Source organism: Betta splendens, chromosome 2 (assembly GCF_900634795.4).
Source record: "Betta splendens chromosome 2, fBetSpl5.4, whole genome shotgun sequence".
Classification (NCBI taxonomy): Eukaryota; Metazoa; Chordata; class Actinopteri; order Anabantiformes; family Osphronemidae; genus Betta; species Betta splendens.
Window position 1 is genome coordinate 11,684,382 of NC_040882.2, and position 16,589 is coordinate 11,700,970.

At 46.5% G+C, this 16,589-nt stretch overlaps 1 protein-coding gene across 1 annotated transcript; it reads right to left on the reverse strand.

Annotated features, from left to right (window-relative positions):
* Positions 1–2,197: 2,197 nt before the first annotated feature.
* On the reverse strand, positions 2,198–6,636 carry pnpla4 (patatin-like phospholipase domain containing 4). The gene is made up of 7 exons (XM_029143103.3): positions 6,432–6,636; positions 5,733–5,921; positions 5,290–5,384; positions 3,711–3,846; positions 3,413–3,478; positions 3,017–3,169; positions 2,198–2,454 (listed from the first exon to the last, which is right to left on the reverse strand). The coding sequence occupies exons 2-7, from the start codon at positions 5,910–5,912 to the stop codon at positions 2,323–2,325; spliced, it is 762 nt and encodes a 253-aa protein (XP_028998936.1). The 5' UTR covers positions 5,913–5,921; positions 6,432–6,636; the 3' UTR covers positions 2,198–2,322.
* Between the last annotated feature and the right edge of the window lie 9,953 nt (positions 6,637–16,589).

Sequence of the window (16,589 nt, forward strand, 5' to 3'; positions counted from 1 at the left end):
TTTGCTGCTGTATTTTATGCTTGGCAATTTTATTAGCTGCCGGAGCATCAACGCCTTTATTATTATTATTGTCTATAAAATGTTTCATTTTATATCTCTGTTGCTTGTAAAGCACGGTGCGACATCAGCCTGTGCAGTTATGCTCCAGCCTGCCCTCGCGAAAGCAGCCCACCTACAGCTGATCCACTGTGGGCTGTTATTAATGACTGTGTCAATGGTCACTGACAGACATGCAGCAACACTATAATCAAAGCAGTCACTCGGCGGCAGTGAATTGGCAGCTGGCTCCGTGCCAGCGACTTTGACCACTGAACCAATGACTCCCACCTCCAACCTTTGTGTGTGGCGTCTGCACAGATTGCACTGAATAGTGGCGGCGCTCACCTGCTTGTCTGATCTCAGCAGCCGTGTCCACCGTCCACACCACATTTCCATAAGTGACTTCAGACTTGGGCAGAACTCAACTTGTGCCAGTCCCTGCAGCTCATAGTTGCTGGGTTTCGGCGCGTTGATCAGAGCGGCTGAACGCTAGCGGTCCTGTTTCCAGTACCTCTTTAGTAAAAAGAGAATGTCCTCGCGAGACGAGTGAAGCGGAATCTAACATCCAGAATCCATCTGTGGAGACTGTAAGTTCAGACGAGCCTTAATTGAGCCTGGTGATGAGAAGCAGCAGGTGGGCTTCACAGCACAGCAGGGGTCCGTCTGTGTGTTTAGGCTTTATTACTAACAGTTACTTCACTCAGTGTAGATGTTTGTATTCATATGTTAATCATATACAGTGTTTAATGCTTAAGAACACTTGTTCTTGTGCATCTTAACAATACAATAAAATCATTTTTATTCACAGTAAGTAAGCATAAACATCTTCTGTAAGCTTTTTTTTACCAGAGGGATAGTTTTGTAATTTTTTTCATTCAGGATTTCAGCTGCTCACTTTGTGGCCTCCTTTATCTTATTTTCTCCCCATAATGCACCAGATATTTTTTAATGACAGGCCTGGACGGCACACAGACCAGTGGAGCACCTGGAGCCATGCTGCTGTGCTGCTCTGATGCTGCTCTTGTACAATGATCTTTGGCGCTGTCTCGCCGGAGCAGTCAAGGTGTTTTCAGAGAAATGCGTGGCCGTGAGGACAGATTACTTTCCCCCCAAATCTCATTTCAGTTTGAGCATTTATCGTAGGGGTCGTGGTTATGAAGCTGGCCCTACAGCTGCCTTCCCAATAAAGCCCAGTCTGCCTCTTTCAGGCGAGTGCTTTTAGATTTCAACGAGGCAGAGACGAGCACAAAAAAGTCCCTAAATTACGAGACTGTTAATTAGACGCTATTGTCGTGTCACCGTTCGGGTGTGAATATTGGCCCAGTCAGACTCCAGCAGCTACTGTAGCGGCGACGAAGGGGCCCGAGAGTGATGCTGCAGATGGATGTGCTGTGGAGCCGGACATGACATTAATTCAGATAAAAGCTGGAGGTGAACAAGGTGCAGGAGCTCTGTGAAACGACAGCTGACAGCGGCAGAGAAGGCAGCGGTTCAGATCTGACAGCAACAAGATGACTGGCTCCAGGAGGCAGTGCACAAAGTGTGGGGAAACTCAGGAAAGGGTCTGCACGGGGAACAGTCAGGCCTCTGAAGCCTCCTGCTGCGTCACATTTGAATAATCCTGCAGGTTTTACCCCAGCTACTGTCCGACATGGACCCGAAACAATGCATTCAGTGTAAGAAAGGCCTCATTTAATGTCTGAGCCTTTCACGTATTAATAGCTGAACTGTGCGGATCTATATGCTTCAGTTCAAACACCCTTGAACGAAGCGGCGGGCTGTGATGGAGAACCTGCTCACTCATCAACCCACAGCCCAGCGGCTGCGGCGGCGCCGTCCTCAGGGAGCTCCTCGTCCCGTGAAGAGCTGCCACGTCCGGCGCTCATCCCTCCGCTCCAGGCGGAGAGGAATTAAACGCGTCCTTGGAAAACTGCTGAAGAGTCACAAGGGGCTTCTCTTTTACATTCAGCCACGGCCAGTGATTTAATTTGAGGATCACAATGATGCGCTTGCTCTCGTGCTCGGCCGATGCCTTGATCCTTAAAAAAAAAAAAAAATACACCTCTGCTAAACAAACCGACGCAGGTGGAGCTCAGTCCACACACAGGTTCTGGATCAATGCGTTTGAAGTTTCTCCACAACACCACCGCCCTGGAAAACTGTTTTGATATATTTTTTATTTCCTTTAGAAATACTAAAACCACACATAAAATGAATCCAGTGAAATCGATCCATTTGTTCCCGTTGCTGCGCTTCAGCTCGCGCCTGCTCTCGACCCGGGCGTCACCTCGTCCAGCCCTCCCGCCTCAGGAACCTCATGGCGTCCGCGAAGCCGTCTTCACACAGGGCCCGCATGCTGCTGCTGGGTGGAGGGAACAGGGCCTGGTTCAGGCGTCTGAGGTTCTCCACAGACAGCTGAGGAGATCAAACGCAGCACGCAGGGATTCAAAACAGGCCGCGTTTTCGAGCCAGAACCTTTTCGAAAATGCAGTAAATAGTGATCAGAAAACGCAACTATCTCAAATTGAACTTTAAGTTGCGGCGCCGCAGAAAAAGGAATAACTTCGGGAAAGACTTGCATCACATCACATTGATACCTGCGTTCCGCCAGCAGCTGACTGGTCCCTTAAACCTTCAGCCAGTTGGTTCTGGAGTTTAGTTTGTGGATTCAGTGGGTTCAGATGTCGAGGGCTGACATGTCAGCATGTCTTTACCGTGTGAAAGCCTTTCTGCTCTGACGGTCACCATTGTTCTCCCCTGAGCTCCAGGAAGCTGTACTGTTACCATGACAACCAGGAGAAGTGAGCCGTGTCCTTTGCTGTGGCAAATTCTATACATATATTATAGGGAGCTGATTCTGATCAATATTATACTGTTTTCAGTTCAGCTCATCACAGCGGTGGTGATTGTTTTGATCGGATTTGATGTATCCGGTTCCCCAGCTCAGCCTCACTTGAGGAGAGGGTCCCATCCTCACCATTATGTTCATGTTGGCCAGTCTGAGTTGCGTGTTGAAGGGCCCCTTGTGTTCGGGACACACGTCCTGCAGTCCGGCAAAGGGCGACACCGCGATGGTTCGTCCCACAGGTAGAACCGGCAGGCTGTCGGAGAAGCCTCCGTCCATCCATTTCTGGTGGAAGCAAACGCACATTTAGATTGAATAACTTTAAATATCGGTCGATTTCCAGTGTGTTTAAGTTCATCTTTTACTTTGAAAGTCATTTTGAATGCCCCAAATGATTGATTCTGTGTTCTCCAAACTTCCTCACCACAAATTCATTAGTATTGATTTATTAATTACAATGCACTGTTGTGTTTTCACTGTGCAACAAATTTGAGTCAAGGCATTTTCTGACTTTAATTTTGAAATCACCTGTCCTCTGAACTCCACTGGTCTGAGTCCCGCATAGACAGGCACAAAGCTGCTGGCCAGCAGAGCCTGGAGAAGCGATGAGAGGACAGTTCATCAGAGTCACGTGAAACCAGGGCATGTCAGATTTACTTCATGTACACACAGCCTTTACACAAGCTATCGACTTTCTTATTATCGCTTTCTGGTCAAAGCCATAAAAAAGCAGCCATCAGGCCGCAGAGCTCGGGATGTAAAACAATATTTATGAGCGTGAGTAAAAGTGAAAGCGCGATGTTTAAATAGTGTAGAGGGGGGTCACCTTTATGAGCTCCTCCCTGGAGGCGAACCTGGACACGATGTGGTTCTTGCCACTTCTGGAGTGTGTTATTGAGACGTGGAGGCGGTCGGTGGCCAGGTTGTGAGCGTCGCCAGGCAGAACCTCCTCCATCCCCTCCCTGGAGACCAACCACACACAGATGCTCATTTGTCTGCTTTTTAATAATAACATCCCCGCAGGGCGTCATAAACACAGCAACATGTAGTTAATACTCAATCTGTTGCATTCCAGAGTCACTGAAGCATACTAATGAAGGAATGAACAGTATAATCAGCTTAATGCACGACACACAGACTCAGGCTTTATTTAATGTAAGGTGTTAATAGGTTTTAGTGCTAAATCAATATAAACATAACCAGATTAACCAACTAGCTGACATCGGAATGAAATGCTCTTCGTCACCAGGGGACAACGTGAAGCTGCGTTCAGGTGATAATGAACAGATGAGTAAAATGGTACCTGTTAACTTGTGTCTTTGCTGCCATGACGCATTACAGCGTGATGCTTGTGTTCGGGTTAGAACAACAGCTACAGCATCACCTGTGGCTCTGTCTACTGCCAGTGGGTAAAACACACCCCCCAGCATCATCATCAGCGTCAGCTTTCTGGACCTCACCATGTTGAGTAAGAAGCTATTAATACAGAGCTACTGTAGCCTCCTCCTATAGTCACACAGCCTCTCATAGCTTTGATGTACTGTAATAGTATGAGGACGTGGTTACACACTGGTAGTTACAGTTTACCAACAGACTGAGCCACCAAAATGATTCTCCAGCTGTTGTTTACATCTCAAATGTTCAAATGAGAGCTTTTGCTGCCTCAGTCTAAGCACACGCAGACGCACACGATAACGTTTGGACTATCGTTTCGTATTTGGATTTTACGTAGATCATAAGCATGGTGACCTACGTGACCCTGTTATTTTCCATGTGTGGTAATGTGCCAAAGCTTCTCTGGAACTTGAGCTGTGGCCAGGCGTAAAATATCAAGACGATCCCATCAAAGGTTTAAGCAATTTGGTGGTGATCATAAGCGAGATGATTGGACTCGTTACCCACTTTTACACTCGTTAGTCTGCAAACATGGATTTTATTAGTTTAAAAGGAGGAAATCTCCAGTGCAGCTGAAATCTGCATGTAAACATGTAGTTCAACCAGAAAACAATATACAAATCAGTTGAATTTTATACGTTTCATAAACATACAATATAGTCCATTTTGTACTTTTGTGTTTTTAGTTTTGAAATGACCTTAGAATACTCTCCATTATACTTGGCCCTTTCCTGGGAATAGCCTAATATTTTACACCTAAGTGCCAACTACTATACTTTTTTATTACAAACTAGCAGGTGCATTTACAGAATATGTGCAAATTGCCTGACCTGGAATATAAAAAGTTACTAAATTAGACTAGGTAGCAAACGTGTCTGCTGTGTTGGGCTGCGTTAGTAGTTCTGGCACCGTCCCACTGTGCTGTGCTAATGATGCTAAGCTTCTATTTTGCTAGAGTTGTGATGAAACAGCATTAATCAGCATTGAAGGGATGACTGCAGAGTCGTTACCGCAGCGTGAGCATGAAGTCGTGTCCTGGTGTCATGGCTCCCAACGGCTGACGTCTCACACTCTCAGCAAACCTGTAGGTGAAGTCTTTACAGTGCTGGAAACCAAGGAGACAGATGTAAGGAAGGCATCATTCCTAAACCTCATGATCATAGATATGAAGCTATAGCTGTGGATTTGACTTAATAATAACAGTAAAACAGACTTACAGACACTAAAGATGAATGAACTGTTTCTAGCATGAAGCATGACTGTCTGCAAAACGTAACTTGTTTGTCTCCCATGTGTCGTGTCCACAACACTTCACTGATCTGTGGATGCTGCATTTCTAGGAGCCACTGGGTTTAAGAGTCCGATCAAGCGGGCAGACAGGCCTCCTGCAGAGCTACGCCGTATCAAGCTATGAGCTTCAGAACCTCACATCACACGACGCAATATTTTTTACCTCTAACTTGTCAGGAGCCGTGACCACGACGGCGGCAACCAGGGCCCCAGCTGAGGCCCCTGCACAGGCCCTGAGGGACGCCAGCAGCTCGGCCCCGTGCTGGAGAAAAGCCCCGGCGGCCCCCAGGTGGTAGATCCCCAGGAAGCCACAGGCAGCGAAGGACAGATTCAGGACGGTCATTCTGAGCAGCTGCACAGGAACGACACACATTCAGTCATGATCCACTGGCAAACGTCATCATCATGTTTTGACTTGAACTTTAGGTGGAATCGTTTCATACTTATTTACAACCCGTAGCTGGAGAACACCAGCTCAACTCATCTGCCATGGAATCTTAACTAATATGTGTTTATCAGCAATAAAATTAGCACACACAACATTACGGACAATACTTTAAACAGAGTAATCTGCCTTCTTCAATCAACCCGTTTATTATTCATGTGTTGAAGCTGGGCAATAGGCAGACAGCTGCATTTAGCGCGTCTCACATTGAACGTGTGTTACTTAACGTTAACGTGCGCCTGTAAAACATGTTAATCAGTGTCTGGATACGACCCAGACAGAGCTTTAAAAGCGGCAGCCTTCATCCCGCTAATGGAGGAAACTCTGAATGATTGTTAATACAGCTGATCGGATGTTTACTGTCCCAGCGCAACTTTTATTGTGAAAGTTTACTCCTGTAACATTTAGTCATTTTACCTCGAAGATTCACACTACGCCACATGTGAAGTTCCGTTACTTATTACATGGTCATTACAGTATGTGACCGCGACGTTGCACGATTATTGGACGCCTCAAACGACCGTGTCACCCCCTCAGACCTCCTCTATAGGGCTGCATTCAACCCTATAACGCTCCAGCGGGCTGGAGCCTAGCTAGCTACCGTTAGCCTACGGAACCGGACATGACGTCACGACACGCGCAGCTCCCATCACCTACAGAATTAAGAAAAAAAATAAATTAACTATTTAGAGGTATAGAAAGGACAGCGCATCCTTATATGTGGTCATTAATTTGTCAGAGAATCGCGACTGGTAAACATATCGCCTGTTTTTTACCTGGTTTCTAAACGTGAGTGTTACAGCTTGGTTTTTCTACTTGCATAATAAATCATAGCCTGTGTGGATCATAGACCTTTAATTACAAAAAGGCCAAAGGCATGTTTTATGTTACCAATAACTGTGCATTAATAGGCTAAATACTTAACAAAAAGCAATAAAAACAGACATTATGTGAAGTTCACTGATTTTGGTTCAGTCTTGCATTTTTATTGTTTTCCTCCTTTTCATTTTTGTGTCTCTGGTTCAGTAGCCGTTTTTTAGGAAACCTGTGACGTCTCATCTTCACCTGTTCATTCCTGTTCACTGCGTTCCATCAGTGGCTGTGTCTCCGCTCATAGATCACAGCCACGAGGTTGGATCGGCTCCACACTAAAGCACTAAAGCTGCTGCTTTCCTCCAAGTTGAGGCTCAAGGTGAGTTTCAAAATAAAGCACACGTCTCGCATGTGCGCATACGTGTCTATGTAGTGAAACAGATTAAACTAGACTAAACTCATTTAAACAAAGCCACTGCTACTACTTTTCAGGCCAAGAAGTTGCAACGATCCGCCTCCCACAGGATGTCTGCTAGTCCGTCATGTGCGAACCCAAATAATAAACCGCAGTGCACTTTTATTATTAGTCCTACTTTGTCGCTTTAGCGCCGAAAGCACAGTCCCTAGAGTGCAATTCTTCCTTTGCTACAACTTCAGTCAGCATTTATTTCCCATGGACCCGCTGCCATCGAAAATCTCAGCGTTTTGCTCTGGCCCAGCTTTCCTGGCACGTCAGCACAAATTTCCCGCTCCTTTAGTGTTGCTTATGATTCTAGCCTGAAGTGGATTAGCTGGAGAAAAAGCTGAGCTGAGCTCCATCAGAGGAGGCTACATGTTAGTGGGCTGCTGAAATAATGGACGGTGGATAATTCATTTTGTACGGGAGGCTAACACAGATGGTTGAAGTTTTGAGGCAGCACAATTGTCCCCTCTATTATTTTCCCCTCACCGACTTCAACTCCACAAGATTCATTTAAAAACAATTGGAAATATTTTGTGGTAAATTCTGTTCCTCCTATGGAGTTATTTCTGTCCATTGCAACAAATGTCAAGTTGACCGTGGTGTCAGGTTGGCCACTAAAACAAATAAACTGCTGCAGCTGAGTAAACAAGGACTTTCGATGGGCACGTAGGCACTCGCTGGTTGCATAAACAACACAGCTTTAAAAAGTGGGCATTGGGAGATGTTTCTTAGAGTGCTTCGCAGAGGGTCTGCTGCAGACACCCAGCTGATCTTTTCCGACCTCTCAGTTCTTTCTGCAGCAGGTGAATTCGGCCAACACCTCTCTCATTATTATTCTGTGATTGTACAGTTTCATTATATGTAATAAATTCATGTGTTAATTTGTGCATAAAAGTTGAGTCCGTGTGAAATCTCTAGCAAGGTCGGAACATGAAATACACGTCAATTTCACACAAATGACAGTAACAACGGCCATATCCACCTGATGTACACTTATTATATAGTATCAGTTTATGTGGCTATTTTAACTAATGAGGGTCAGAATCTTCAGATTCTGTCAAAATGACAGAGATGATTTGATATTTCGTACCCAAAGCACTACAGGTCCAAGATTGTGACCATATATTTAGTGTAAGTGTATTTTATGTAAAAGCAATAAACACAGCTGTTGTGGACTGAAAGACATTGTCATTAAATATCTAATTACAGTAATGAAAAATGACTCATGATAAGCTAATATTTATATTTTACCAATTCAACTTCCTATAAATGCTTTTAATTAAATGAGTTTGTTTTGATTTAATCAAATCAATGTCTGAGAGATTACTCAGGTAATTAGATAGATAGATAGATAGATAGATAGATAGATAGATAGATAGATAGATAGATAGATAGATAGATAGATGGATGGATGGATGGATGGATGGATGGATGGATGGATGGATGGATGGATGGATGGATGGATGGATGGATGGATGGATGGATGGACGGACAGACAGACAGATAGATAAAATTTAATAAAATGTAATAATATATAATCAAATTAAATAAAATATGAAAGAGCAACATGAAGACATCACCTCAGCAGGATATGCTGGATGCAGCACTGTGGGCATTACTGCCTCTGAATTTGGGAGGAAAACCAGATCTCAATGCAATGCAGATGCTGTGGAGTGACCTCATGAGAGACGTTAATGCCAAGTGTCCTATGAATGTGTTTGAACTCCAGCAGTGCAGGTGAGGAGAGCATTCCTCAAACCTTGATTCCCACACTGAGAGCATCTATGAATTCGCTATGTTAGCGTGAGGTAAATCCACCTTGTTGATTTAATTATCCCCCTTGGTTAAAGCAGCTGCCAGTTTTCCACTTTCTTCCAGTCTGAGGCAACGATGATGCTAAGTTAGAGACACAGCACATGTGTTGGACACACTCTCATCCCCACAGTCCATGAAATCCACGGATAAAAGAAATGAAGACGTCCAATTACAGATATCAGGCTCATTATCCGGAGCAAAGTTATAATTAAGAGGCACTTTTGGAAAAATGACGGGGGGAACATTATCTGAATCACATCCAGAGCGAGGAGTGGGCTGAATGTTTTTGTATTTGCATAGAGACGAGGGGTAATTACGCTTCTGAGTAGCAGGCGAACACCCCCCCCCCCCCATCGATAATACCTCCGCAAAAATGTTGCCAGAAAGACACCACAAGGTTATTCAGATAAAGCGAATCTGTTAAAAAGATCAAATAGTTTCCGTAGATAGAAAAAAAAACACGAGGTGGGGAGGAGGGAATCAAAGTGGAATGGAAAGCGGAGCAGCGAGGCTGAGGGCGCGATGGACGGATAGCGTGTGGGTGTGAGGACGGGCACGCGCACGCCGGGGGGGGGACGTGACGGCTGCTCGGCGGCCATTAGGACGATCACGTCAACGCGGCGCCGGTGTGCAGCTGTCGCGGCGCTGCACATCTGCACGGGGACGACTCACCTCAGCGGAACATGCTACGTCAGGGCCGCTCGCTGCAGAGCCCAGACCCCGGGAGAATAATTAAAGATGGGGCTGCACAGCCGCACGACAAGCCTTGGCTGAATTACGTGACTTCACAGATTGGGGTCCGTTTGAGGACAGCGGCCGGTGACTCCACCCCCCCCCCCCCCCACCCCCTCCCCCAACACAAAAAGGACCGTTTGCATCGATCAGTGGAATGAGCAGCAGCCCATCGGCCCTCGCAATTTCTGAAATCTCACTGCGTCTCCTCGGGACAGTGGAGGACAAACTATTTAGGGAAGGGAAAATTGGATATCCTTCAGGAGGAGGAAGGGGGAGAAGCGGTCATTGTGATTCTCGGGACGGATGCTCGGGGGAGGAGGGGAGAAAAAAAAGGGTGTTCTGTATCACATTTAGGTGGAGGCGAAACACAATCGCTTTCTGTGATGGGACAAGTTTAGTTGAAGGAAAGGGGCTAAAAGTTTCGCTCCGGCTGTAATTGGACAACTTCACATCCAATACAAGAGTGCGGCGTTTTGAATCCGGGCCTCTGTGCGACTGTAACGCAACAAGCAAGCAGCTCCCGCTGTGAAGGAAGCTGCGCTGCAGGAGGAACGTGTTGTAGTCACGCTTTAGTGATTATGACACAGATGCTGAGTGTTTTTTTCAAGTATTCTAATGGAATACTGTAACTACATAAATGTCTCCTACATAACGTTTAGGCCCCATCACGATATGATAACACTTCACACCTGCTGCTAATATTGCTGGTTGCCTCCATTGTGTCCACACTGTGCAATGGGTCTTTAAATGCGACGGCGGCAGCGAGAGTCAAAGCTGCAGCTGCTGAAGGTAGATGTCACATAAATGTCAAGGTATAAAGTACAGTATCATATTTTTCCACTGTATGAATGGAAAATCCTTCGGTTTTTAAACCTTACTGTACTTTGTCAAGCGCCTTGACACGAGTCTTACTGTGATTTAAATACTGTAAACTTGTTGAATTGAATTATTAGGTGATTATTAATTGAGGAGTGGTTTGAGAGGAGCCTCTCCCGGCGCATCTCAATGATTTAACACTACAGACAGTACAAAGCCTGCGCGTCGGATGCAGATGCCTCGTGTGTGGATACGAGGCTCCGGCAGCTCTGACAAAACATCAGTATTAGACGCCGTGGGAATGAGAATGAATCACATCAGGAATTCACTTTAGCTTCCACGTAACGCGGTGCAGTGTCTGTAGCCCATAGAATGTATTCACTGGTTAAATTACAGCCATGAATTATTGCTGCGTGCCAAACCTTGCAGCTACTTACACGTCTTGTTCTCACACTGTAGGTTTTCAGACTCGTTAAATATTTATCTTCACTTCCAAAAATAAAGCTGAAAGTCCATCTGTGAATGGATACGAGGCTTGTGTATGATTAAGAGCCCTGAAAGACATTCTCATCAGGCTGACGTCACCCCCGCCCCCCCCACTACAGCGCCACCGCAGCCGGGCTCCGCTTACACAGCTGATCAATGGTTGGACTTGGGCGGGACACGGCGTCATATCTGCACCGAGCGCTGACCTTGGGTCAGTCTTGAGTTCATATTGATCCTGGAGAGGCTTTTTAAAAAAAATTTGGACTAAGTTATCAATATTGTATATTGCATTGGATGCAGGTGGGCTGCTGCTTGTGCGCCTGGCAAAGGCATCGGAATGAGGGGTCCTTCAGCTGAACCGATGGAGTCAAAGGAGCCCGTTTTATAAGGAATATAGTCAAATAGTGAACCTGAGGTATAGATCTTTCCCATTCAATTTCTTTTTCATTGTGTTGCAGTCTGTCCGACTGTGTTGGGCTCATTTTCCGGTCGTTTCCCATCCGCTGAGTTGTTTCATGCCTCTGTGGTCATCGCCGCGTGTCCATGTCAGGTTGACAGGTTAATGGAGTTTCGGGAGTTTAAAGGTTTTGATGTGAACACGCAGGCTCATTGCTCCCGCTGGTTCGCTCAGGTTTCCGTCCGATTCGTTGGAATAACGTCTCGTTTTGATGCTTAATGCGCAGTGAGGCGCTGCCATAAAGCCGCGGCCCCCGGGTCCGACTCTGGGCACAATATTAACACAGCTTTAAAAAAGAAAAACCTCCATTTAACAAGAAAAATGATGAACATGACTTCGGTCCAGAAACCTGTCATCAATATCGTATCACATGAAATGAATCCTTAAACACTGTAATTTGATCATTTTAATGTGTTTATTTACATATTGTGTGTGTCCCTATAAAGCAACTTGTTGATGCCCGAGTAACGTCAGCGGCGACGGCTCTATTTCTGTCAGTCCTGTCAGCGCGGCGCTGCCGTCTTATTTACAACTAACCCTGACAGTCCGACACGTTTTGTCTCCAATCTGCTGCTGTCATTTTTCTCCGCCGTGTATAATTTTCACTGGGGATACTTTCCCTCTGCATTATGCACGGCAGGCACGCACGCACACACACACACACACACACACACACACACACACACACACACACACACACACACACACACACACACACACACACACACACACACACACACACACACAGAGTTGTGTTTCTCATCCACGTGGGGACTCACCATTGACATAATGCCTTCCCTAGACCTTACATTACTCCTAACCATCACAAATAAAGGCACACACACACACACACACACACACACACACACACACACACACACACACACACACACACACACACACACACACACACACACACACACACACACACACACACACACACATGCGCGTTTCATGCTCGTATGCTGCAGGGCAGGCGAGTCTCTAAGGAGACAGATGCCATGTCCTGACTAATTTCAACAACATACAAACTGATTATAAACAGGAGGCCCGGAGGCATCTCTGCTTTCAATTTCAATGCTCGAGCACAGCGTGAGAGCACGTAGCGGGTCCCCTCAGAGCGCCGCGTGTGAAAATGATCAATAACAAGAGAGACGGCCGCAGACTGACACGAGCCGCTCCACTGTTTTGTTTAGGCCTCTGGTCAAAGACGGATGTTCTCCTGATAATTCAATTGATCACAGTTGGCTGGGAAATGCTGAGCAGCAACGCCCGCGTAATTAGCTGCAGCCATCATTAGCCGTGGCCTTAAACACAAAGCGCACGTTCCAGAGCTCCCAGAGCATGTAGAGCGCGCTGACATGCACACGCTGAGCAGGTCCCCAGATCATTAGAGCAGCGGCTCCTCTGACAAACAGCCAGTCACGCGTCTTCAGCTCTGGACTCTGTCACTTTCCACTCACCTAAGAGTAGGTTTTGGGGTTTACAGTAGGACCACGTCTGCAGAACGGTGTCTAGATAAACAAACGTAGATGATAAAAAGCTGCCACCTCCTCTGGACCTGAGCTCAGTTCATCATTAATACAAAAATGTTTTTGAGAAGTTTCCAAATCATAAACATAAACACGTTTTCTTTTTAATCTTACAAATCTTCTAATCTTATTAAACTATTTACTGGGTTTAATACAATTGAAAACTTTTAACATTCAGCTTGGGCTCATTTTGTCTATCAGCTATTAACGTCAAATTTTAATTTACCTGTATATATAAATAAAAGTCAGTCTTCAGGAAGAATAAAAGAGATAGAGATGATAGAGTTATAAAGTTAAGGAGAAGACAACCATCAGGCCCAAATGTTTCTGGCTTTCCACAATAAAGCACTGTAAGATGTGACACATGAAGTCACTAATAATTCATCATGTTTGTCTCCCATCTCGATTCGGCCTCACTCTAAGTATATGCGTGGCACACACAACGTCTGGTGCTCAACACACAGCACTTTTGTAGACTTCATGGCTCGGTGCGAAGCTTGTTTTGCGGCTCAGCTTGAAACAAGAAATGATTAAAACCAGTGCAGCCTCTGAGGGATCCTGCTTTTAGATTACTCTCATCCAGCAGCTGATACTAAACCTATTCTGTAGCTGTGATTTATGAAGCCCCCCGGCAGCCTCCCCCAGCTCTCCCCCCAGTCTGTTTATTATTTAGTACTCTACAAAAAGTTCACACTGAGCTCAGCTTTACTAAATAAATATATTTATATAACACACACTTCAGTTGCTCAGACATCATCTGTATGTGGTGATGCTTGGTTCCACCTGAGTCTCTTCCCGTTGCCCCGTCCTCTAATCGTCGCTACCTGCAGTCCCTGGCTGCTGAACACTCAGTGGAGGGAGGATCAAAATTAGGTAGAATATCAGTTTAGCAGTTCAGGGTATGAGGCGTATGGTGCAGTCCCAGTGTGACCTACAGTAGCTCTGCTGCACGGCCTGGAATGCTTAGTGTTATTAGCTCTTCAGGGAAATAAGAGGTGGCTACTTAGCCTTATATTACTCCTTAATAAACTACTGGCAACCGTTTCCCTCTGACAACCCGCCCGGATGTAGATGCAACGGGGTTTGTTTTAATGTGGACTCCAATCAGTTATTCTGTGAAATCACCGGCTTCGTGTGAACCGGTAACACCGTAATTTAATCAAGTCATCCTTAATACAAATTTGATGCTTGTGGAAGATTTTGCATGAATTCCTCGGGATGTGGGGTCCCAGTGGCCTTGACCTTTGACCTTTGACCACCAAAATCAGTTCACAGGTGAGTCTGAGTTAATATGTCTGCCATGAGTGTGTGTGGCAGTGATCCTGTGCTGCGTTCGTGTTGCCCAGAGCGACATGGAGGAACCAGAGAGCCTCACCGAGGACGCGCTTTAAGTGGAGCAGGATATTCAGTTGTCACTAACGCTCAGTAAAGCACCAGCCACATGTAAGAGACTGCCTTTAGTCTACTGCGCAGAGCAGAGTATGATGGATCCTTCTGTGTGGGAGAAACACGGAATCGCTCTGATATTAAATGTGTCAAAGCCAGAAATGTCAGTAGTCAGTCAAACCTGTTAGTGCGTGTGACGCCGCTTGATCAAAACACTTGAAATATACAGCGCCGTAAATGTCAGGTTTGTTATTCCGTCGGCGGGCGGCCCACGCGCCTCCCGCGTCACTGCTGCATGCGCGCCCCCGTAAACACCCGCCGGCAGCTGGCGAGACCCCACCAGCGGTCGCGCGGCCAGGTTGGTCGGCCCGAGCGCCCGAGAGCACGCTGGGAATGTGAGCGTGGGCCTGAACGCATCACGGGATGTTGATGAAGGAGGAGCGCGAGGGCTCCCGCTGTGCACTGAGCGGCTGCAGCAGGGCCTCTGATGGTGGCGAGTGCAGGCACGTTCCACTCACTCCAACCAGTCAGACAGGCGGACGCCCAGCCCAAATAAAACAGGACTGAGCTACTTAGTAAATAAATGCACAAGCAAATAAAGGCAGTAATACATTATTTGTTGTATAATTTTAACCAGTCGCATTAAATCTAACTTGTCTGTGTCTGGACTTTTGGGGATCCTCAGACTCCCGTATGAACAGCACGCCAGCTTTTCTGAGCGCCGCCACATTATGGATGTTGTCAGTGTGTTTTGACTGTGGGGATGCAGAGTCATCCATAATGAAGATAATTCATGAAACACCAGGCTGGAGAAGCCTCCTCGTCCTCCACTCCTACAGCCCCAGTAATGAGTGTGACAGCATGTCTCTTGTTTTTACTGCTCAGCCAAACTCTTTATCTAATGAGAGTATTTTTAGATGAGTTCAGGAGCCGTCAGTGAGTTTTGACACCGCAGTGTGGGAGCAGAGCCGCCCGTCTGCGGCAGGACGAGCAGAATGCAGATGCCCTTTTCCCTCACTTATTTCCACTCCCCGGTGGATCGGACCTGAAAAGGTTAGGTCACTGTTCTGTAAAAGTCAAGCCACTGCTCAGCGTTGTAGTTTTCTTTAAAAATAAAAATAAAAAAAAAAGATGCTGACATGATTTTTGTTTCTGACGCCGGCGGTTTAAACCAGCGTTTGTACACAGGCAGCGCGTGTGTTTGGAGGTCGCTGAGAATGAAAAGCAGGCGTGGACATGAAAACTTTATTAGCGGTGGAAGGATTCGTGACATATCGTGCGTCCGCAGAGGGCGATTCGCTGCCTAATTACTTTAGCTGTCACATCTTTGTGTTTAAACTTGGTAATAAAGTCGTCAACACGGGGTCCTTCTCTCGGCCCACGAGCGTCACTTGAGCGAACGCGGCCAAAGTCGCGTCTGATGGGAAGCGAAACAACGCAGGCTGCGTCCTGCTGCTTTCACACCGGAGGAGTTCACGAGTTCATTTTTCTCAAGGCCCTCGACGAAAACGCGCAAACCCCCAGTGATGAGTTCAAAGGACGTCGGCGAGAACCGACAACGGCTGTGGGTCTGATGTGATATTAAATGCAAAGAAAGCCTCAAGGCTGGTGTGGCTTCATATAAAGGGTGATGTAAACGGCTTTGGGGGAGCGCTGTTGTGATCGCTGCTCTACAAATACAACGGAGCTGCACTGAATGGAGGCACAAGCGGATGTACGGCTCCAGGTTCACGGGCCAGGCAGGATTCAAACTCTTGCCAGCGCCGCAGAGGCCTGACTTTGCATCAACTTGGCCGCTCGTTAATAAAAGCGCCGAGAGGCGCGATAACGGCGCCACCCGTGTTTAGACAACCCGAACAACAGGAGCCGCTCGCGCTGCTGCATCCAAATGAAGTCCATTTCCATTCACGCCTTCCGAGCAAAGTGTCCGACGTGACTAAAGGAAATAAAGCGGTGGCATTTGATGCGCTTTAACCTAAGCGGTCCTAATCCGCGGGGGCCGGATTCATTACTTATCGTTAGGATCATTTGTCGTCTAATCCCATTTCGAGGGACGTCGCTGACAAATGCTG